This window comes from Synchiropus splendidus, chromosome 1 (genome assembly GCF_027744825.2).
Source record: "Synchiropus splendidus isolate RoL2022-P1 chromosome 1, RoL_Sspl_1.0, whole genome shotgun sequence".
Lineage (NCBI taxonomy): Eukaryota > Metazoa > Chordata > Actinopteri > Syngnathiformes > Callionymidae > Synchiropus > Synchiropus splendidus.
This window is the reverse complement of record NC_071334.1, coordinates 16,164,917-16,189,244: the sequence shown is the minus strand read 5'-3', so window position 1 is coordinate 16,189,244 and position 24,328 is coordinate 16,164,917. Positions and strand designations below refer to the sequence as shown.

The 24,328-nt window shown below is 42.4% G+C and overlaps 2 protein-coding genes across 10 annotated transcripts in view; one reads left to right on the top strand and one right to left on the bottom strand.

The window, feature by feature from the left end:
• Positions 1 to 3,098: 3,098 nt before the first annotated feature.
• rgmd (RGM domain family, member D) lies at positions 3,099 to 10,268 on the top strand. The gene is made up of 3 exons (XM_053878816.1): positions 3,099 to 3,313; positions 6,348 to 6,859; positions 8,632 to 10,268. The coding sequence occupies exons 1-3, from the start codon at positions 3,115 to 3,117 to the stop codon at positions 9,328 to 9,330; spliced, it is 1,410 nt and encodes a 469-aa protein (XP_053734791.1). The 5' UTR covers positions 3,099 to 3,114; the 3' UTR covers positions 9,331 to 10,268.
• A 5,137-nt stretch (positions 10,269 to 15,405) lies between these two features.
• The window catches only part of celf5a (cugbp, Elav-like family member 5a), a 190,095-nt gene continuing 181,172 nt past the window's right edge, over positions 15,406 to 24,328 (bottom strand). For 7 of the 9 annotated variants that reach the window (XM_053856157.1, XM_053856185.1, XM_053856168.1 and 4 more), the window contains exons 11-12: positions 21,166 to 21,332; positions 15,407 to 20,842 (exon numbers count right to left, since the gene is read on the bottom strand). In XM_053856157.1, the coding sequence (XP_053712132.1) occupies positions 21,205 to 21,332 (128 nt within the window). In that variant the 3' untranslated portion in view covers positions 15,407 to 20,842; positions 21,166 to 21,204. Of the gene's footprint in view, positions 20,843 to 21,165; positions 21,333 to 24,328 lie in introns of all 9 variants that reach the window. The other 2 variants (XM_053856177.1, XM_053856217.1) reach the window with 1 other exon arrangement.

The following is a 24,328-nucleotide window of genomic DNA, read 5'->3' as shown; positions in this document are numbered from 1 at the left end:
GCCCTTTTTTCTCCCTCATTCTGTACTATTCCTCTCAAGTATTTAATAAGTTTAAAATAGTATTTCCTACAAGACCCCTTTTTGGTCTTGAAATGTATCCGGATTTCGGACCTGTCTGTTGGTCCTTTCAAGAACAAATGCGCCACTGTCAGCGGGGGAACACAATGGCTTTGTTTCTACCTGATCTAGACACTTGAAGTCAACCAGCTCACTGACTCTGCCCAGCTTGTTTTAAAGTCGATAAAGACTTATTTGCTGGGTCATGCAATGCAATACTCTGAAGGGGAAACGTGGGAAGAAAGAGGTCTTTCTTCGCACATCAAGCTTGACAGGAGCTCGAACAGGTTTCTTTCATGTGCTGAAGTCATCCTTACCATCCACCTGGATCAATTAAGTTTTTGCTTCGCGGCTCATCATTCCAGCCGTGGGGAACTTTAGTAGCCAGTTGTTTAATGAGCAGATAAGGACTAGGAACACGTCAAATCAAAACTGACTTTTTCCATTTTCTCCTGCAGGAAATGCTGTCAAATGACACCATGGAGAGACTCGATGACAGGTGAGACCTACGGTCCAGGATTGCATTTAAACAGCTTATTTACTTCTGCAAATCTTTCTTGTCAAGTACGAAGTGTGGATTTAAACGACGACTATAAAGCAGAGGCAATAAAGCAGACAAACCAAGCAAGCCTCCAAAATTAGCTGGACAAACAGTAAGGTACGGCTCTCTGGGGGGATACACTTGGCACACCAGCGCCAGTGTGACAGGAGGCCGTCTGGCAGCTCAGGACAATCCAAGCGTTCCAGTTGGGTTGAGCTGTCTTCATTCCCCCCTCTACTATATATATATATATATCAGTCCCACATCAACATGGGCCTGTGAAGACCTTTCATGGGACTGACAGGCCACCTGAATCCAGCAATTGTGTGTTCCGAGGAGCCAGCATGTGTATAGAAAAACCAGTGATCCAATAACTGTCTGGGTTCACTTCTCTCTCATAAAGTCAGGGGGAAGGCGCAGAGGGACGCCCCAATCTTCCAGCTGCACCAAACAAAGCCTTTACTTTTATTAAACTAGAAAGAAATTATGCAAACCTGTACCTGGCTTCTTCCCTCAAACTAATATTTTATCCAGTTAATCGGCTGGTGCGTTCAATTCTCTATTTGCATGGCAGAGAAACCACAAAGTGTGTCTGAAGCAAAGACTGAAAGCTCGAGTCTCTGAGCCTCACAGATGGTTCGGCCTCATAGCAGCTGTGCAAATGAAAGACGGAGTGCTGTTGAAGGAGTGAGGGATGGAAAGCTGGCCACAAAGAGAAAAACGTAACAGTTGCTGACTGAAAATGTAATGGAAACACTAAAAGTGGACCGCCATTTTGAGAGAGTATTATTGACTTACACTATTTTTATAGACTACAGTGATTACGCAGGTACAAAACAGCGTGGGAGAGAAAGTGATTGTTTCTTTCAACTTTTGCATCCTGAAACTGCCATGTTCATTTGTTTGTTGAATCTAATGGGAACGCTACAAAATTGGTGAATGTGATGCTAGCTTAATGTTCAATGTAAATATTAAAGCTAACTGACCAGTCTTGCAGGCAACTTGTTGGATGTTTTACAAGAAGCCCACATTTGTGGAAAGTAACTGACTTCTACAACAAACAACAGTGCTGAATTCATACAGCTTGGCTGCTTTGTTCCAGATATCTGTTTCTGCTGGACTAAAAAACAATTGTTGGTCTACAACATACCTCACACCTGCTCAGATGAGGGACTTCGGAGGAGTTCATGAGCAACAAGCTTAAAATATTTTTACGCCCAGTTGTGTGTCTGCTCATCAATAACCAGTTATCTTTACCCACCAAGATATATTCGGTCAGTCTCCCTAACAGCTGTATTGTTTAAGCACCTTCAGCTGTGAAAAACAACAGGTGAGAAGCTCTCTTGCTGGTTTAAACACACAGGCATTTGTCTTTCGTGCCTGGTGGGTGGGGATGTAAAAACAGATGCATGAGAGTGTGGGCTGCTTCAGAGCTCCTAACATTGGTTCGATGGGCTCAGATTGACTCATGTTTCATGTTTATTAAATGGCATTTCTTAGTTTAAAACAGATTTCAAAATAAAATGATTGCATGACCTTAACAAAGATACATTTTCTGAACTTCAGGTCAAACCGCAAAATGACTAACGGGGCCAGATATACGAATAACAACAAGATTAATTTTTATACCATACATTTGAGAGCAGCGGGAAAACAGGGATTCCATTTGGGGTCAAAACATGAAATACATCATTACACACAATTTTTCTGTTTGGAAACACCAACGAACTCTTGAAATGGAAAAAGACATTTGTGTGATAAAGGATTCAGACCAAAGGACATTGGCATATCTTTAAAGCAAAGTGAGGTAGGTGGCTAATAGAAATTAGGCAGGTTTTAGCAGACAACACCTTGAAATTAGACATTCCAAAGTGTGTACTCTCCAACAGCATGAGTCAATAGTGATATGTAAGTATGTGGTGTGGCAGGGCACCACATCATTGGTTTGAGAGAACCTATGAGTAGGGATAGTGCGATCAGAAACGTGGACCTGTGTACTTTGATCCAGGATCATCTCATATTTTCATCCCATGATTTCAATTGTATTGTTTTTTAAATACTTTTGGGCCATTCATTTGTCAAGTATTATCTGCAGACATTCAACATCCAAGCAGAATCACCGGATAAAAACACCTTTTTAACCTCTGATTCAGTTCATGTCATCACACCCGTCATTGAAAGACATTGTCGCCAGGTTCCGGTGGCGTTCCACCAACATAAACACTCGTCCACAGTCAGTGACATATTACTTGTGAGTATCAACAATGAATCATGTAATGTATCATCTCCAAGTTCTAGTGTGAGTGCAGTATTTGGCCCCGGCTTTACTCAAAGTGTATTGATCAGGACAGTTGTATCTCCTGACTGTGTCTCCACTCTGCTGTCCTCGCCCGCAAGTCTTTGCATCGATGCGTAAATATGAAGCGAATAATGTGCGTTTCATTGGCCAGCCATCACCTCTTGGGCCCCTGCCCCACTCCAGACCCCTCCCCCTGAAAGACAGGGGCCTCTTTTGAATGACAGCGCTTGGGAAGAGAACTGATTCTCGTGTGATTTCCCGCAGCAGCCGCATCGTCGATGAGAAGCAGTCGCGGATCTCCATTCTAACTGGATGGATTGGTATGGGGAGAAGCGGACCTCCACCCTCGGCTAAGCGGCAGCTCCGGGACTGTGTGATACTGACGATGGTTCTACTCTCGTTGCTGCTTCGATCAGGTACCGAGCCGCGTTCCCCTCTGCGCTGCTGAATGCGACCACTTGTTGACTCAAACGACTCGCCCGAGTTACCTGACCGTAACTTTTGGTGCTTTACATAAAAGTTACGTTGTATTTTGCTGACGTTTCAAGCTCAAACTGGCGGAGACAGACGTTCCCGGGACACAAATATGTTGCTGCTTTGCTCGGACAGCAACACGAGTTTTCTCACATTACGACCGCTTTCTGAATAAAACCAGAGCAAACTACGGCTTCAGTGCTGGTCGTGCACTCCTTAACATTGCATTTAGCGCTTTATTTGCCCTGGAAATGACCATTGTTTCAGTTTCGCTCACTTTTATGAAGTTGCGCTTTAGCTCCGAGTTAGCCTAGCTGCCATCATCCCATGGCACTCGCAGGCACACGGAGATGGTTTTTCGTCGGGATGCAGCTAACAACTCGCTAACGGAACCTTAAACGTTCGGTTACATCAATATTTTAGCTGCTTTCCTTTTTGCTGCCTTCATGGAGCGATTAGAAATGACGTACCAGGCATGGGGGTGTCCAGCTTGTTGGCCTCGAAGCGAGTGGTGGTCGGCTGAAACCACCAGCTAACCGGACCAAGCCTGGAGACATGTTGGCTCTGATACTGTGATTTATTTCGCTACATGAAATACACACTCTTTTAATGGCTCCGTTTGTCGCGAAATGTCAAAACTATTTAATCTAAATGTGTCTTGTTATTAGATAGGGAATAAAGTTACATTGTAATTGTTACTTCATACAAGTTTTGTCGTGAACTAGTTCGGCCGTGTGATGCCGTGAATTATTTTACTCATCAATTCTTCTGGAACTGCAAACAATGTTAGGAAGATTGCAGACATCAACACAAGCGCAATTTTGGCATATTCTTATTCATGTCTGAGAAATCTAAATGCTCTAGATGTATATCCTGTGCTTTGAATACTGTGTTGTTTTTCTTTCTGAGCTGCAAACTTGGAAAAAGTCTCACCTAAGCAGTTGACTTGTATTTAACCGAGGTAACAGTGTCTCAGTGTATTTGTTTAATACCAGTAACTGTGTAGATGGTGGAAACCTTGCTTGCATATAAATCATTTTTTAAAAATGTGTAGATTAGATTAGTCATGCAATGTATCTTTTTTTGCGGTAACAGAAAGCTGGGCATTAGCTTTACACTACATATACAGTATGTAATACACAATCAATAGCACTTTATCTACTACACAAAACATCAACAATTGATTTATGTTGATATATTACATATATTACATCTACAGCTTCATTTCTTCCCTAAATATGTCCTGCATTTCTAAAGCCACTGTGACTACAGTGCTACACTGTTTGCTTGGAGCTTAGTTTGTATTATTTTAAACGTTTAAACACACATTTTAAGACTGAAGTGGTATTTATTTCTGTGTTGCTGCATGTTTGCTAAAGAGTTTTATTATTTATATATTTATTTTTCCCTCCAGCCACAATACCATTCCGTTGAGGCCCAGTAAACCTCCATTAGTGCTTGTGTGGTCACTCGCCAGATCATCACACTTACTGTCATTCCACCAAGTGCCAGACCATAAAGACCCTTAAGGGAGATGCCCTCTTGTCGATGGTGGTGATTGTTGTGAAGTGTCAATCGCAACAGTGACAAGACGAGAGGTGTTGAGATGTGTAGGAATGCGTTATCATCCATCACACCCCCTCCTCTCCCCATAGACTTAAGTGAAGGAGTTGACAGGGGGGATAATATTTAGAAGAATGTGTGAATGCATTGTGTTAGGCATATTTAACACAGACAGACTGCCTCACGCACTAAAAAAAAAGAAATAATGACGAACAATTTCTTTTAGCGTACAAGGTCCCTCACTGTGAACGCGGTAACTGTGGTTGTATAGTTTTAATGTGGACACATGCAACACAGATAAGACACCCCAAAAGACAACTTTTGTCTGTTGTTATTGCTCCACTTTGTCACATGTTGTTTTCCAATCCCTGTGAGATTCTGTCTGAATGGTGCCCCCTTGTTCTGAGCCCTGCTGCGCCTCGTATCGTCACTTATTAGACTTTAATTACCTTAGCACCGTTCAGACCGCAGCCATCACCCACGGGCACGCAGGTTGCCTTCTTCCTTCCTCATTGGCCACAAGTTAGCAGAGTGAGGACCCATGGGGGGCGGGGGCGGGGTGTATTTTGACTGACTGAAGCTCAGTGTGGGATCATGGCCTCGTGAGCACACGCATTTAAGATTTTTAAATGGCTCCCTTGATTGAGCTAAAGTTGATGGTGGAAAAGTTCTCTCTTTCTGCCTAATGTGCTGCATTAATGTATTCCTGAATGAGCAATTTCAGGCTTTTTATTGAGGCTACACTTTTTCTCACACTGGCTAAAACACAGATTTATTGATTTAACTAGCAGAAGCAGGTTTGCTTCTAACAGATTTAATGCAGATTGTGTCACACTTAAGCGTTGACTGTTTCACGTTTCTGCATCGCTGAGGACTGTTTTTTTCCACTACCTCCTGTTTCAGCTATTGAGACGGTTGATGCTTCATCTGGCTGAAAATCGGTTACACAAATGTCCAGCGCTGGAGCAGTGAAACATAAATGTCTGTGTAACATAAATATTACAAAAATGAGCTTTTTTTCATGGCTAGTTTGCATTGAACAGAGCTCTAAGAGTAATATTACATCTGCTTATCAATTTGTTTGACAACCAATTTTTGACTTTTTTTTTAATAAAGCACATTATTTTTTCTATATATGTTAACAGTTTCATTGTCAGTTGTGTATCTTTTTTATCCCCACAAAGGAGAAGAACAATCGGGAAATAAAACTATTCCTATGTCATGTTCCACACCTGCAAGAGCAACTTATGGGTAGATCAGTTCAGTAATGTAAACTGGAATGATGAGGAGTGAAATACAATTATGGCATATCAGCAGCATGTTTTGGGTTGTCAAGTTGAAGTGTTATCTCACCATCAAGTGAAAGACAAGAGAAGGTGAGACTGGTGATGCTAATGACCGTTTCTCTTGCAGGTCATTGCCAGCAGTGTCGGATCCAGCGCTGCATTGCTGAATACGTCTCCTCAACGTCCCCCTCCAGTGCTCTGCAAGAGGATGTGGCTCATGACGTGGACTATTGTATCGCCCTGCGCGCCTACGACCAGTGCACCCGGCGGCAGGCGCGAAGCTGCAGGGGAGACTTGGTCTATCACTCGGTGGCCTTGAATATTCGGGAGTTGTTTTCTCAGCACAATTGCTCCAACGATGGACCCACCTCCTCCGCCAAGGCACCCAGCACTTCCCGCCCGGTCGTGTCTGAGCTCTGCAACTACGAGAATCGGGTCCTTGGCTCTGGATCCGGAGGTCAACAGAAGAAATACGCTCATTGTGGATTATTTGGAGACCCTCACCTGCGGACTTTTAGGGACGAGTTTCAGACATGCAAGGTGGAAGGGGCGTGGCCTTTGATCGACAACCGCTTCCTGTCAGTGCAGGTCACCAATGTGCCAGTCGTGCTTGGCTCCAGCGCCACCGCCACCAGCAAGGTAAGCCTCCATAAACAGGCCTCTGTGCCCCGTTTTCAGTTCTCGTCGAATCCCAAGCTTTCCTATAAAGTATCAAACATGTGAAGTTAATCGTCATTCCAGTGCGCCTTTCGAGCCTCCAGCATTCCTCTTGTCTCGCAGCTCCTTCAGATCTGTGAGTGGTGGGGGAGGAGGGGCGTCCTTCACTGGTGTTGAATCACAGACATGCTTGAGTGCTCTACCTTTAACACATGGGTGGTCATATGGTTGTGATTAACACTTCAGTCCAACATTTTCCTCCACCACCACCATCAGGAATGTTTTCTCACCCCTCTGGTCAAATAATTAACGGGGCAGTTTTTGTTTAAATACGCAATGATGGGGGAAAGTAATAGGATCAAAACAGACTTATTTCAAATCGACAGCTCAAGCTCGTGCTTTGTTTTGGTTTATTCTGAGAGGATGTATATTTATCCCTGATCTTGGCTTGCTTGTTTTAATGCAAGTCTGATTGTGAGGCGTATTGCTCTGAGCAGAGGCGTTATCATAAGCATATGCAGAAAATCCAACTTATATTTTCAAAGGCTTCAGTAAACACAACAAACAGGGTTCCATGTGTTTGAGTATTTTCCCTCCTTCCAAAGCTTCAACGAAGCCATGCCATGGCGGCCAAAGCAGTGTTCATGCTGAACTTAAACAAATTGTGATAGCTTTTAGTTGTTAGACCGTGACGCGTGTCTTGGTGCAAAATGCTCACACAAACCAGCATTTTTGCAAGTTTGAACCAAACACATTTTAAAATTAAATTAGAAATAATCATGGTTAATAGTGTTTATTTATAGTTACTTTATCAAAGAGGTTTAAATAATTCAGTGCAGTTTACATAAGTTATTTGCATCCAAAAATTCACGTTATGCTAGCATTAGCATGTAGCTATGGAAAGCTGTGTTCACTGAGAGGTGAGTATTTCATCTCCAACGGTGAGGAGGTCAGAAAAGTAGCCTGTCTTCCGAATATCGTACTTCATGTATTTTGGTGTTTTCCAGCACCTTTAAGAGGGAGACGATCTATACATTTATTTGTGAGGGGGAACCCGCGTGGCTAAGCCGCTATTTCTGCTTGAACTTGCGCTCCTTAAAGCTAACTGCAAACAAGCCGCTATATCTCTGTACCTGCATGCCCACATCATACTTGCAGAGCTGTTTTCAACCGCCTGACTTAAGACAGGAAATGGTCCATCAAATACAGTGTCCCAGCCAGTGTAAACTCACCCGCTGCTTTGTCAGGCACTTTAAAGGAACTTCGGTTGGGCCCCAATTTTTCTAAAGCTCAGCTCAAATAAAAGGCACAGTTGCTCATTGAACAAGCAAGAGTGATGGATGAGCAGTCATTTCTTGTAGACTTATTGTGGTGACTTAAGCTTTACCTCTGGTGGAAATGGATGGATGGTGGTGAACCGTGCATTGTCTGTCTTCTCGGTTTGTTCAGGTGCGTTTGATTGGTTTCTGATCAATTACTGCGGATGTGCGTCAGAGGACGGAAGCTGACGCTTTCGTGCGCACGCTGGATACTTGGGTCACGGCTTCCACCTCGTGGTCGGAATCGGGACTGCGTTTGAAGTCGTCTGCTTTAAAAAAAAAACATTATTATTATTAAAACATTGTTTATCTAGTTCATGTTTTCACTTTATATCTTGATAGGTTTGTGGTAAAGCTTATTTTATGTGACTTTCGTGTGTATTGAAAATATACATGCTTACTGATAGTATACCTTTCTTTTTTTTTTTTTTTCAGATCACAGTGATCTTCAAGTCATACCATGGTTGCACTGACCAGAAGGTCTACCAGGCCACCACTGAAGATCTGCCATTAGCCTTTCAGGATGGGACCAGAAGCGGAGGCAAGAGTGGCAGCCTGACCATCTCGGAAAGAGGTGGTTCTGGAGTGGGTCGACAGGTGAAGATACAGGCCCGTTACATCGGCACCTCTATTATAATCCGGCGTGTCGGGAGTTACCTGACATTCGCCATCCGCATGCCGGAGGACACTCTGGACTTCTCTGAGGACAATGGCGGGTTGCAGCTCTGCCTTCATGGCTGCCCGCGCAACGAGCTCATCAAGGAGCACACACTGGGTCGCCAGAACCAGCAGCACCGCCAGGCAGGCACCAACACGGAGCTGGGCCCGCTGCGACCGCCCCATCAGGTGTACACAGTGGAGAAAGCTACTGCAAAGTGCAGAGAAACTCTGCAGGTGGAGGACGTGTACTTCCAGTCCTGTGTGTTTGACTTGCTGACCACAGGAGACCCAGAATTCTCCATGGCAGCCTTCGGCGCTCTGGAGGATTTAAAAGCGCTTCCACCCAGCAGACTGAAGCAGAACTCTCCCAGGAGTCCTCGACTTCACAACCAAGGGACGCCACAGCTGGCTGCCTCAGCAGTTAACTGCTCCTCCTTGCTTCCTATCTTTCTCCTCATCCTACTGCTTTTGTAGCAATATGTGTGAGTGTGTTGATGTATGTAATTATATATATATATATATATATTGCAAGAGTCAACAGCTTGAAGATTGAGTGATGTGTATTTGGACTGAATGTTGCAATAATTTTCTTACACAATTGTCAAGAGCAACAGTATAATTCATTTACCTCATTACGGTGCAGTATCAACCCATACCTTACATGCAACAAAACCCAAATTGTGCTGAATATGTTTTGCATTCTATGAACCATGGCTACAGCTTAATTTTCATGTCGATACATTTTTCATGACTACATGCTTCCTGACAGACGTCTGCTTAATGTACATTGTGAAGTGCTCAATTTAGGGGTCAAAGGGCGATGTCTCTGAAAGCAGCATGAAATTCTGTGGTTTCTCCTACCACATTTTTTAAATCTACAAAATCCAGTCAGAAAAGGTACTTGCTTTATTCATGGCTCAGGCCAAGGAAGCTACATCTCCCTGTCAACAAGGCGCATGCATGTGTGTTAGACATGTACAACTCTGTAATTACCTTTACCTCACAAGTGTTGAACAAAATCCAGACGCCGTGTACAGCTCTCCCGTGTTACTTATCAGCACTGAAGACAAAGTCTGTTTTGTGTATTTAAGTGTTTTATTTTTCATTTTACTCCAGTGGTGACGTGCTGAATACACAAGATCCAACAACTGCTTGTTAAAACTACCTATCCATAACATGTGATTTCCCATTCTCACTTCTGTGAAACACTCCCTCTTCAAGCTGTCTGACTTCTAGTTAAAAATACAATAATATATTAAGAGTGTATGTATATATATACGTTTTGTATTGTGTACATTTGTCTGTGTATAAAAGTTTTAACTGTAATAAGCCTTACATTGTTTCATAGGTTGTTTAGTAAACTAATAAGTGCTGTGTTTATATCTGAGATTTTCTGTATTAAATTGTTGGACACTCCATCTTTGCTTTCTGTTGTTTGTTTCCATATGTGGTTTCGCAGTTATGTTGGAGGATGTTCTCTGCCCCTGGTGCAAGTTGAAAGTGTGAATGCTGAGCTAGCTGCTGGTCCTGCTTCGGTCTGTGGAAGAAATCCACAGCTCAAAAGAGGATTTAGACCTGAGTTTAGCTCAACAAGAGCAATGGAAGTTGATCCTCAGAGAAACACTGGTACAGCAGAGGACATCCAGTCAGGCAGAAACTCACACATTGTCTCCTTAACAAGTTAAGCATCTGTAAATGAAAAAAAATGATTTCGCTATAAGGCGATCCGTTTCACTCAGTACTAACCCAAAACTAAGTTGATCAACATACAGGTAGGAGAAGTGATGAAGGACAAAAGCATTGTGGAATCCCAGCTTTTGCTCTGTGGCAAGGACAGCATCCAAAGATGGTGGATTTTCAGCATTCCCCATCTGGCTGGGGGTCACAAGGGTCAAACTCCCAAAGAACTTACTAAATGCTGGGCCATATGTGGCACAAGGAGAAGTGGAAAAAACGGAATAGACTGCAGGCTGGGATAATTCAGATGCAGCTGCCAAAACACAACAGGAAAACAAGACATGAAAACTAATTTCTACGTGTTTTACGTTGCAGTTGAGCTGCCAGCTTCTATCTTTCGCTCTGAATACTGATGCATCATACTGACCGGGGACCCAAGTAGGACAGAAAAGAGAAGTTCCCACAGCGCCCTCTGCTGCCTGGAGAAGGGGAATGAACAAGCCAAATGAGTGATATCACAGCCAAGTGTTTCGGATAATATTGACACACACACACAAGTCCCCAGCATGCTTTCATCTGAGTGTGTAATTCTTTACGTCCAGAAGTATAGATTTGTGGTCCAGAATCCCGCCTTGACTTTCCTCGACTAACAAGGACAATTACTAAGGTAATGAGTTGAGAGAGGATCTAAAAACACTTTGGTGATTGATACTCTCAACAGGGGGATTAATTTGATATTAATAGAGCGCTTGGCAAGATAAATAGACAGTGGTGCGCGCGCCTCTACCCCTCCTGATTGATAATGGATAGATTGATGGCTGTGTTCATGCAAGATGTTCCTTAAATGAGGTCACCAAACAGGAGACAGTCGCTCCATCCTCAGTTTATCAAGTGTCGTGAAAGTGCTGCGGCGCGGTGATCACCTAGTTTTTAATGTCCTTGTTACGTGGCAGGTTTCCATCACGTTCGTCCATCCTCTTTTATGCAAATGTTTGTGCTGGAAAACCTCAATACAGTGCACATAGGAAGGAACACATGCACTAGCAGATAAACTACTACTACTCATGTCATAGTTGAAGGTGTCTGAAGTAGGTGGCAGTAGCGATGTCGAACTGGCTCAATAGAAACTAATTTATTGCATGAGAATCAGGTGCAAAAGGCAACGATGCCTCAGTGTTCTTCTGCTTATCACTGTGCATGTAGGAAAAGCCATTACTTGTGTCTCATCCTGAGACCTTTGAATATATATATATATATATATATATATATATATATATATATATATATATATACCTTTTTATTTTTGTTAATTTCTAAGATTCAGAACTTGGGGACAAGATTAATGCTCGATACGACTCTAATGACTCCAATGACACTTCTGACCAGACTTTGTTGCACCGCTGATGAGCTGACTGTTGATGCATGCAAAGTTTGCCAGGGAAATGGTGCGTGTGATGTCGCTCTGACAGCGCTGTAAACTCAGGTTGCGTACACCTCAGTTTCATGACCAGTCGTCCTCCCTGCAGATGCTGATGACTCATTAGACTTGTCCACATTCCCACTGAAGCTTAATGAAACATTCAGGGCAAAGTATACAACATTAAACAAACACAGATTGAATCTCGCAGCGCGGGTCACTGCCGCACGACTGCACATCCTGGGTTTGTGTGTGGTCAACTTGTCTATACTCTGGATTCAGAAGGAGTCTGACCTTGATCAATCCCCCCCAAAAAAACAATTTATTTTTCAGTTTTCATTTTGTGCTAAGATACACACTGTACTTTAATGTGTGTGTTAGTGTGTTAGCGTGACACTGGCCTTCAGCTGATGGGATGAGCACAGATAGAACCCTAGTGGTACTCGAGCACCAGCTCTTCTTCCTGCATAGCCCACTTTAGCCCAGCTTAAGCCCCCCAAATGGCATTTATTATTATCAATATTGTTATGATTAATCGGATCATTATTTATTGATTCTGAAACTCTTGAGTAAATTTCCGCCTATGTGTATTTTGATATCTGTGGTGTCATTTATTTGCAGTCACCTGTGAATCGTCCCCAGACCTGCACTACAGTGTTCACATGCCAGAGCCGCGGCCTCTGCCACTCCTCCACAAGCTGTGCAGTGGCTTCTCTGGACTGCAGAATCAGACAGGTAAATATGGTGTTTGAGCAACTATCTTCATCCATGGTATCGATAGGTCTTATTGGGACTGCTTTTTTAAACACACTAAATTGACTTATTTAGTTTGATATCGCACTGGCACATGGAGAAATGCATGACATTTAAATGACTTATGCTGGTCATGAACTGGAAACAACATGCTGCTCAAGGATGCGCACTAACCGCTTTGCCACCCTTAAAACACACTAAAAAGAACTCTGAAGTTTGGACATCCGTGTTTCCATCCATGTTTGTCACAACTAGGTACATTATCCATCCTTCTTCCACAGTCGCCATGATGGTTTCATCCTCATAAACTTTTCACTCTGGGCTGTGCCCCCTGGTGGATATACTGGCGAACAACAGCACCAACGTATAGAACACATGGAAGCATGTGATCAGTGACGGTAACAACGTTTAAAAAGGACAGGCACATTTTCGTACAGAGCATCAGGTTGGGAGAACTTTACATTTAGTGTGAGCCATGATGAAGGTGGTGAGACAGCAGTGAATAAAGGACATCGAATATAATCTCATAAAACTGTGACCCAAACGCTGTGTGGCAGGTGTTATGAATGCTAGCGGAAACACATGCACCATGCCAGGTCATCAGCGGAGACATCTACCCAGTGTTTCACTGAGAAAATCAAATTTAAAGAATAGTTCAAATTCATTTTTCAGGATTCACATGACTATTGGTGACATAACTGTTTCAGAAAGTAACTGAGAATAGTGGGCTATAGATTGGATTAGACGGCCTTTAATATACAGTACCTGTATGTTCCATCTCTGCTTTGTAGCCAAATAGTGTTCCTCATTCACACAGCGTGTCACTTGAGAGTGTTTCAAATGGCATGACATCCATGTCATGCTCGTACTTTGGACAAGCACCCAGAAGTTGCTCTCAAAATAAAGCATCTGCATCATAAATCTTGGAAAGTTACAATAATTTGCAACTCACTCCCTCATCAAAGACGATATTTGGCTAATTTATTGTGTCCCCGCACGAGGGCCGTGCAAAGGCCACAGAGATAAGAGTTTATCAGGAGGGGGATTGATTTTCATTAACTGATTGTAATAAAGATGAACTGCCTGCCATGCACGCTAACCATGAGCCACACTTTGTTGTAATTGGGACAATTTACTTCATCGCTGCTACTTTTCCTCCCTCTTTTTCTCACATATTCTCTTCTCTTCATTCCCAAGAGTGTGGGCAGTGTCACAGAGGCTGTTTCTATTGGTAGAGAAACATGACATGCATTGACCTTAGAACACTATCATGGGGTGATCTTCGGCCTTGCACTTGTTTTAACACGATGTTCATTGTGTTGATGCTGCCTGGGTTTCCTGCATTCTTCGGTTGCGTAGCCTGCTCACTGGCAGCACAGCTCAGGTTCCTTTACCTGGGCAGCCGTTTTGATGAGTTTTCTTGGGTACATTGCGCTGTAGTTCTAATCTAAAGTATCGGCACTACAAATGTATCAGGCGTCAGAGTCACATGGCACACTAGATTGCTGTTGGACAAAATAGTAAGTTCACTTCTCCTGTTGTCTATTACCTACAACCCACCACCACCCCGGGTCCCTCTGATGTGACTCTGTGAAGTCTGTAGTGATGCGTACTACAGTGGTACCTCGGTTCTTGACCACAATCCATTCCAGACGGCCGTTCCAGAAGCGATTTGTTCGAAATCTGAATCGACTTTTCCCATTACATTGGAAAAAGAACTAATGCGTTCCAAGCCTTAAAATAGTCTTTTGTAGGAGTGAATGTAGAGCGTCTGCTGCAGGTGCGCTGTTCCTCTATGTGTGTGGCCGCTGCATGTGGGAGGGGTTGCCGAGTGAGTGACGTCTCTCCAGAAGTGAAGAGGTGCCCGGTGCGTGTCCAGCTCTGAATGTGCGCTTCTGTGCAGTTTGGCTGTGACAAAGTCATAAACCAAGTAACGCTCTGTCCCAGACTCGCCTCATCCCTGTCCCAGCTCCAGCCCACAACAGGACATCAAACCCTGGAGTGCGAGAACGAGCACCTCCCCTGTGACACTCTACCACGGTCCAGTGCGGAGACAGGAAAGGTTTTACACTTCAATATGAAGAAAAAACAGTCAGTAAATGTAGCTAACGGGACACGTCTGCATACACAGGCTGCATTATACACAATAACAAAGCGCGCACGCTATGTTTTTTCCACTTTTTTTCGGGGACGTTCAAGTTCTGGATTTCGTTCGAAATCCGAAGCAAAAAAATCTCGAAATTTTTGTTCGAACTCCGATTTGTTCGAATTCCGGGACGTTCGAAAACCGAGGTACCACTGTATTTCCAAAACATGACAGTACATCTGATGTGAAAAGTGGGGCACTGTTCCTGTGTTGACGTTGAATTAGGAAGTATTTCATTTTGCTCATGCCATGCTCTCTAAAACCCTCTTTAGCACTCACTGATATGTTTAAATTCAATTTGGATTGATTTTTTTTAGGGACGCCACTGGATTGAAACAATTCATCTCATTGGAGATGTTATAATTATTTAACCATGATTAATAACATTTTAATATTTGATCCTAAAATGGTCCAATGTGAGTTCAGTGTGTCCACATAAGCTTGAGCATCACGCTAGAAGTCATCCAATCCTGAGCAAACTCCTTTTCTGCTTCAATTCTGAAGTTTTTTCAAGTAGAAACGCCCCAGTATCATTGAGTCCCTTTCATCATGGATGTTTTGGTTTTGACATCACGTTACGATGCGCTGAAAACTGTTTTTTTGTGAAAGAAAGTGTGTGAGTGATCGGTTTATCTGCGATCAATCAGACTCAAACTCTTACTCTACAACTCTTAGCACAAACTTCAAGGTTTTGATCTCATGAGAAAGCAAGTTAAACTGCACTTAAAATAACTTTTCAAATGAATCAATATTATCAAGGTATTATAAGAGGAACACAATCTTGTTCACAGAGTGATGGGTGCGACCATAATGTTGGCATCCCAGGGTAAAATGTAGCCTCCTTGAATGAGAACAGAAGACCGTAGTTTTCCTAGTTCCATGTGAGCATGAACAAGCTCTACCTGAGTTTAGATTTCAATTGTTCCGAGTTAACATTGGCTCACAACATTGACGTACAGTACACTGAAGGGGTGCAGAGAAATGCCATAGGTGTTTCCAGTGTTTTTGAGTGCAAAAGCAAAGAAAGTAGAAAAGAGAGATTCATTAAACGAAACACACAGCTCCCAGAACCAGAACAGCGAAGTGGGAAGATATATACGCCATTTCATCCTTTTATTGTAAAATTGGAAAAAAAGGAGAGAAAGAGAGAAAAGCCCCTATAAGCATTTCCTTTTAGATACATATCTTTATCTTATCATACCCACAAATGAAACAAGAAATAAATAAATAATAAATAAATTAAATAATCAAGTGACATACCTGATAATTAATTAGAAAATTATGAAACCATCACTTGTTAATATTCATAATTCTAAGCAGCAAGTATTAAGAGAAAATGTCAAACGGGGGGGAAACAAATGTTTGGTTTCTCAGGCTAATACAGAACACATTGTTTTTTTTTCCTGCATTTTCAGTAGGTATATGTGTATAAAAAAAAGCTTTCCCTGTCAGTTAATCCATGCTGTACTGACGCGGCCACTAAAACAGGTGGCGCTGTTCTTGTAAAAGAAAGAAACATTACAACCTGTAAACAGCATTTCCCTCTTCTAGGTCAAAATAACTGAGATTCCTCTTCTGTTTGCCGTGAAGTCGAGACTTCCTGATGTCGTTGGATCTGTTAGCATTGTGCTGAGAAACCAGAAAGTTCATCTTTTTCCAAGTGATCCCTCCCCTCCCCCACATTAGTACAAACCCATACGCACCCAAACAAAGGTCCTGTGCTGATTTCCATAATATACAGATTTCATATTTATAATAAGCTACTATCCTTAGCATTCAAACAATAGTTAAAGAATCATACTGTTCATACAAGTAGTACCATAATCCTTAACCATCCCCCAGACCTCCCACTGAGCATGCGCTGATATCGAAAGGGCACAATGGTAGGATGATAAATTATACCGAAAGAGTGATGTAAATGGACACAAAGGATGAAAATAATGCAACGGAAATCGACTCTAGCTTGGCCACACGCAGCTTCATTAGACTGAAAATCAATCTGCGGTCTTCAAAAGTGGATGTTCTGTCTGTTCTTATCAAACACGCTGGCTGCAAAAACAACTCAGCGGGTGTCTTCCGTCTCAATCCTCCTCCTCCTCCTTGATACGTGTTAGGCCCGGCCGCGTGCCACAAACAAACCTCGCAACAATTTTAACGTTTGCCTTCTCTTTTCTTTTGTGGAGAAATGAATGAAGATGTTTTGGCGCTTGTTAAATCTCCAGCAACAGCAGGCATCTTTCATTCGCCTGACCCGCGCCGTCGTGAGCGCCTGAATTTAATTTGATTTTAATAATTCAGAAAACTTCTCCAGGAGGAATCCCATATGAAAAGATTTGCGAGAGGGTTTATGAAACCCGTGTGGCCTTGGGGAAGGAAAGTGTATACCGCAGTCTTTAAAAGCAGATGTGCTCTGACAGCCAGGCCCAAAGTTCCATGAATGGTGTTTACATTGACGGCACAGAAGTGACCTAGTTCTTAAGAACACGATGTTCGGATTGACGTGTTAGCATTGTGCTCCCCTCAGCGTGTTAATGAATGTTGACTACTGGCTATTCAATCCATTTCTATGGATTATTTTATAAATTTCACGCCAACCAAACCATCCATTCCGACCTATTATTTGATTGTATTTTCATGATAAACATCTTTCTGCTCACGAACCAGGCCAACCCTCTGCAGCAGACCGGCTTCTACATGATGCATATATTGCGCCTCCTTGAGCATTGTCTCAAGGAAATATTATACAAGTTACCTGGCACCTGAAGCTGATATGCGTGAAAAAATTGGCAATTCATGGCAAGAAAAGGCATTCTCTGACCTGTTCAACAATTTAAAAGGGAGCAAACGTGGAAAAGGGGGATAAGAAACGACATGTGCGATTTCAGGTCGAGAGAGGAGATGAGTTGTTGAAGACAGCAAGCTGATGGCTGGTGTTGTTAGAGTCACAAGTGCTCTTCAGAGCGGATTGGGCTTTAAAGATGAGCAATGGCATAAGAGACTGAAAACTGGAGTCTGAGTAAGAAAAAGAACCACGTTTCATCTCTCTATGTCAAAGTGCATCTGTAAGAATGCCTGCAAACATGACGCACCTCGAGCAACCACATGTGAATGTAGGAATATGTGGTGACTACACCGTGCAGGAGCCACATGTGAGGTGGCCAACAGTGAGATGCCGTTCTGTCCAAGTCCCAGCAGCTGCCGCAGCTCCACTTACATGCCTGCTGCTGTCTAACTGATGGATCCTTTTGCTCTCAATTTGACCTCTTAAGTCTGGTGATGCCAGGCTGCTGCTCACCGTCTACCAGGCGTATAACATTACACGCATGTACTGCGACTGTCTCTGGTCAGTATGTAGTAACCACACTAAATGTTGGAATATGAAATATTGCCACGCAGATGACGGTGTTTGTCATTATATATTTTCAACCATATGTGCAGATGTTTCACATTCAAGTCCTGACCATGTGCTCAATAAGGAAGCCTTCATCCGGAGATTATGGCCACTATTATCTTCTCTGTTTTTTAGTCAGTGTTCAGACCAAGTTCTTTAGCAGAGATGGACTAAATGTATTCGCCTGTACTCATGCTGCCCTCACAAGGTCAGAGCAAAAGTACCGGTACAATTATATTTTTATTTTATTTTCATTTTCATTGTTGGTCAAAATAGATTTTGACATGCTTAACCCAGAGTTCTGTTGTCATCCATTATTTATGATTTATTTAGAGAATCTTTAAATAAAATGAAACAATATACAAGCAAAATAACATGTTATAAGCAAAAAGGGTCATCGCTATTTTGCAATATTTTAGTCACACAAAAAAAAGTTTCACTGAAGATTTTTCTGTCCTTCTGTCTTTTGGCTTGACAGTCGCTCATGCTAGTCCCAGAAAGGAATGTGGCCACTTCGGATATAATGCAACAGTCCACCCTGTCGCATTATATATATCATTATATAAGATTGTGCTTGAGCTTAAAAGAGGAACATAAATAAATAAATAAATAAATGAATGGTGAGTAAGGACGTCAGTTAACTCATTAGCTCAGGTAGCATCTCTGTCCACCCAGACACTTTTGGCTCACATTTAAGCAAATAAACACCATGGCAAGCTTCAGTTAAGCTAATCATGGTTAGCAATCTTGCCTCTATGTGTGTGCCTTAGTTAGCTTACCTTTATTTACACAAACACTCAAGCGAAGTTACATTTTCGCCTACTATTTTAGTTATTGTCATTAGCACAGCATTAGCCAAGATGGTGTGAGTTTTGTGCTTTTGCGAAATACTTCCGCCAGATATTGTTAGCACATCAGGCGAACTTGTTGTTTAAGCTAAGTTCGTCCTTAAACTCATGTAAAAATGGAAGGCATTGCCTCATAAGCTCAATTTGGAATTCAGTGCACCAACTTATAACTCAGATTCTTAGCAAAAGAAGGCTTAAGCACGATTTGTCCTACTACTGACAGAGGCAAGCAAAGAAAAACTTTAAAAGACTGCGTTTTTGGAGTCATTTCAGACAACCAGAACCAAGAGGACTCTTCCATCTGCACTGGCATGAGGAGGAAGACGGTGGCCCTGAGCTGACTCAGGTGCTTGCAACCACAGACACAAAACTCAAGTGTAACTGAGTGCAGATCTTTTGCCCTACAGTTAGGCTCCCCATCCAATCCATATTACTGTATGATTATCCTAATTATAATGTGCTTTCAACGCTCACAACTGACCTTATTAAGAAAGAGAGATGTTGGCAGTTGGAGGTGAGAAAGAGGAGGAGGATGAAGTCTGTCTTGTCCTGCCGAGAAGCCACTTGGCAGAGGGAGTCGGCTTCTTCGGCAACTCTCGTGGACATTTTTACTACCTCTGCTTGGCTCATGAGTGTATTTTATTAAGCCGTTATAGACGCTGTGATGTTTTACTGCTCGGTGTCTGACTGGCAGGTTTGGCTCGGTTCTTTATGGTCAGATTATTGCTGATATTTGGGTTGTAATTACAGCACGGATCGGCTCCCGCTCGTGATGAGTGCACCGACTATCAATTATGCATTTGCAATGTGCCGTCATGGCCAATTGGACTGCGTTGGGATGTTCATGTTTGGCATCATTACAAGTGCTCAGAGATGAAACGTGGTGATGAAGATGAAGTGTGAAAAGATGCCCGCAACAATACCCAACCCACATATTCTACAGCACTAAAATGTATAGCTTTCATTTTTTTTTTTCTCCTTTTTTCTTCATAGTCTCAAACCCGGCAGCTGTAAATGTAAAAGAAAGCCCATCGTTTCTTTTCCAACCTGAAGCACATATGTCTTTTTAATATTATTAGTAGTAGTTCGTAGTATTAGTATCATTAATACTATATGTTACTGCTCAGAACAATAAAAACGTTTGGTCCTTTGGTCCCTCAGGGATGAAAGATTGCAGTTCTACTGTTGCTAATGGAAACCTCAGTGACCTCCAAGATCTCTGCGCTGGCAGAGAGAGACGGTGAGACAATAAGAGAAAGAGGGAAAGAGAGCAAAAGTCTGTCAGTGGGTGTGGAGAAGAGCTTCTTTTTTCCCACTGTTCATCTTGATCTTCAAGTTTTAACCCTCATTTGTCCAGTAAGCCACAAGCGCCTCTTTCATTTTATATATATATATATATATATGTGTGTGTGTATATAATATGTATATAGAAATCTATTTGTTGCTGCTTCTTTTTCTCGTTTGTTAGTTTGTTGCTTAATTAACAATTCAAGTCTCAACAAGAAAAGTTTTGTTGTTCAGTCTTTTTTTTCTCTCAGTTTTTCTTCTTGCCTTGCTTCCACCGCGCCATCTGTTGCCGTTAAGTCCCCCGACGAAGCGCCTCCTCGTTCAGTGTTTTCTTTTTTTTGCCTTTATCTTCACAAGTAAATGCTGATATGTCTTTAAACAATTCCTTAGTGTTGGTTTTCTAAAACATGTTTCACTTTCAAAGGGGGGGAAAGTTTTCCAAGATATCCTCGTGTGTCCCCTAAAACCTGGGAAATTGGAAGAAAAACAGAGAAAAAAAATCAAATCTTACTGCTCATTAATCTGACATTCAATAGATAATTTTCATGAACTTTGGATTTTTCAATATGCTTCATTCTAGCTGCGTAATGGTCCGGAGAGTTCCCGATCTCTCTGGCGAACCGATCTGTCTCTGTCCATCAAGATGATGACAGTTCTTATCATAATTAATATGTCTGCTCTGCGTCAGATGGAATACTTTACACTGCAGGCACTCAGACGCAGGATGTAGCTGAGACGGAGCTCAAATTCAAAACATCCCCTCAGTAAACGTGGAGAGTGGTGATCTCACCTGTGCTGCTGCTGCGATGAATATTAAAGGGAGGCTGTGTCAGTAAGGGCGGCTGGCATCCTTCGGTCTCTTTAGCTGGACTTTCAACCTCTTCATCCCGATCTGGAAGCCGTTCATGGCTTGAATAGCTGCCTGTGCACTGGCTGGGTTGTCGAAACTCACAAACCCTGCAAGCAAGACCATGAAAACTTCAAAAAAAATGTGTGCTGAAAAATATGTTTCTGTAAATCTGACACAGTGGTGTGATAAAGAAAAAGAAAAGGCTCAATTTCAGCGACAACAAATAATACAGTTGCATTAGTTTTGGCCAAATGATGGAAGGTAGATCAAATAAACCGCATGTTATGGCCAGTGTTTATTAATAAGTAATACGCAGTCGCTAGCATCTACACTTAGGAACTCTGTACTCAATGAACTCACAGATCTAAATCTTTAATCTTGGGACTTCACATCTACTGTGAGGTTTTCTTTATATTTAATGAAACACTACTGTTTGGTAGTGTTGTAATCCTGACCACTTAACCTGAGACTGAGACCCAAAGTAGACCATACAGAGACCAAGGTAAATGACAAACAAATGGTTTATTCCACTGAAAGCATTTCCTTTCTTGACTTGATTCGCTGTAAAAAATAAACGTGTTTGTCTCTCTGACTAATAGATTTGCGCTTCTACATTCTGTAGTCAGTGTGGTCTCGGTCTCACGCCGCCCAACATTAAGGTGGTCTTGACCACAACACAACTGTACGTAGCGGAAAATCTGGTTATGGTTTTGGTTGGTTGTAGTGTTTAGATTCTCTTATATGGGTTCCAAATGTAATTTTTAGGGTTGCTTGATGAATCCTAGCCCTGTTAAGTTCTGACAGCTTTCCAGATGATTCCATTGGTATCATTTTACTGGCAGGAACTCAAGACCAAAACCCTTGACGCAGCCAACAAGTCAACCACCAGGCCATGGTAGCGACAACGTACTGTAAGCAAAGGGGCCCAGCAGTCTCTCCAGTCTGCCCAGAACCCCTCCAAACTGAGGCCTACCAGAGGCATCCTGACAAGATAGGGACCCCATGTCAGTCATCCTCACAACAACAACAAAAAAATAATGCTGCTAAAATGATGTTCTTTCCCAAAAGTCATCCTTTAACAGGTTTAAGAAATTTGAGAGCACCGACGGTGACTGACAAGTGAGTCTTGGATATAGTTCCACCTCACATTCTCTGTCGTCCTCTTCATTGTTCTCATATTCATTCATCAATAAAACATATTCTGGTTTTGGGCATGAATCCACCGACGGGTTACCTCTGAGTATCTATGTTCTTTTCAAGGGTGTCAATGAAAAATAATTTAATTTATGAAAACTAGAACCACGAATGCAAATTTCATTTGTGTCTTGGTTAATATCAGCTCATAATTGTGCATTGAGCTGATGCACAATTGCGCACGTTTTCTGCCTTTCAGTGAATTGTTTTATAAAAAAAACAAAAACAAAAAACAATAGATGCTTATGATTTGGAATTTGTTTTTTGTCACGTCCAAGGGACAAATAATGATAGGTTTGAACAGCTACTTTAATCACAGTGTATTCAGTAAAACCCTTGTAAAATCATGGGCCATTTTACCCAGAGCAAAAGATCTTGAAGCCAAATAGCAATATGCAATACCAAACAGGATTGACATTAAAGAGACAGGTCGATCTGAGACCTTCCTTCCTGCTGCATTTTACCCAAAATACATCATCCTTGAACCAATGCTGCACATCCTGTTTCCATCATGTGTAAAAATAAAGCCTTGAGAATTCAGTGACCAGAAACTGCAGTGGAGTGTGTCTCCGCCTGATGCGCTCGCCTGATCCTGCGCTGTCATTAGGAACAGTCGATGACCCGTGAAAAACAGCAGGAGCTTCTCCAGGTCGACGGCCACCTGGGAGGTATGTCTGCCTGGCCCAGTCGTCTCCAGTGTGGCCTATTAGGGTGCAGAGGCGCGCTGGGTGGAGGAATGAGGAAAGTATCCAGGCAAGAAAAAGGAGTGACCTGCCAACCTTCCATCAGGTTAACATGTCGTCGCTACCTGTCGTCGATAACTATGTCATGGTGTTTTAACAAATACATCAACGTGACAAATGTACTCTGCCTTCAAGTCTCACCAATTTCAACCAATACATAGTTAACCAATAGCATACAAAAAAAGAAAAAATATATAATTTTGATTCCATATACGACCACAAGAGAGATTCTCATAAGTCAGTCACCTGCAATAGTGTGAAGTTACTGGAGGTACCAAACACTGGTTTGCTGCGCGCTAACAAGTGTCTGAATGTGAAGGATCAGAGACAATAGCAGCACTGAACAGTAACGTAAATGTAATGTAGAGCTCTCATAAGGAGGGTCAGTAGTACAAAACATATCATGGGTTTGTATACAGAATTACTCTGTCCTTTAGCAGCAAGTATTGATACCCCCTCGCTGATGTTTTGATAGCTTCTCTGCACCGTTTTGACAGGGTTGGTATCACTTTCTGTTTGTTTATGGTCAAAAACGGTTGTCAATTGTTTGAGGGAAATTTTCAAATAATCTAGCAAAGCAGTGCCACATGTCCCTCGTTCTTTCATCTTGCATCACCTACTTCTTATGATGCTCTTTTGTGTCCATGACGCTTTCAAGTAGAAGAAGTAACCATTTGCATTTCAACCTCTCGCCTCTGCCTGACACGCACAACACCACGCACAGTGAAAATAAATTCACTGTTCCAAATGATCATTCCTAACTGGAAGTGTCAGGGGGAGCGTTCATCTTGTCTAGGACGGCTTGGTGGTTGGCGTCACACTCCTGTCCCACATTTGAGGTTCCTCCTCTCTTTGTTCTCAGTCTTCAGCACAGCATCAATCTAAGTTTATCCCCTATTTCGCCTTTTCCAGATTAATTACAGCAGCCCTTCCCCTCCTCCTCCTCCTCCTCCTCCTCGTGGCCAAACATTATGTTGTAAATGCATAGTGTATAAGTCAATACTGCAAATAGCTCTTCTTTCATGAATTTATATGTTATTAAGTCCCTCCAGGGAGACGGGGCCGGCGATCAATTTTGCCCAAGCTCCTGCAGCTCCCTGAAGTAAAAACAAATGCTGATCCATAATTGTCCTTTGCCTCCACGTCCCAGGCTGCCTGCTCAAAGT

Bases quoted from the DNA above. Each gene is read 5' to 3' on its own strand.
- rgmd (XM_053878816.1), top strand. From the start codon at position 3,115: ATGACAGCGCTTGGGAAGAGAACTGATTCTCGTGTGATTTCCCGCAGC. The intron at 3,314-6,347 runs GTACCGAGCCGC...TTTCTCTTGCAG, and splicing joins CTCGTTGCTGCTTCGATCAG to GTCATTGCCAGCAGTGTCGG. The intron at 6,860-8,631 runs GTAAGCCTCCAT...TTTTTTTTTCAG, and splicing joins GCGCCACCGCCACCAGCAAG to ATCACAGTGATCTTCAAGTC.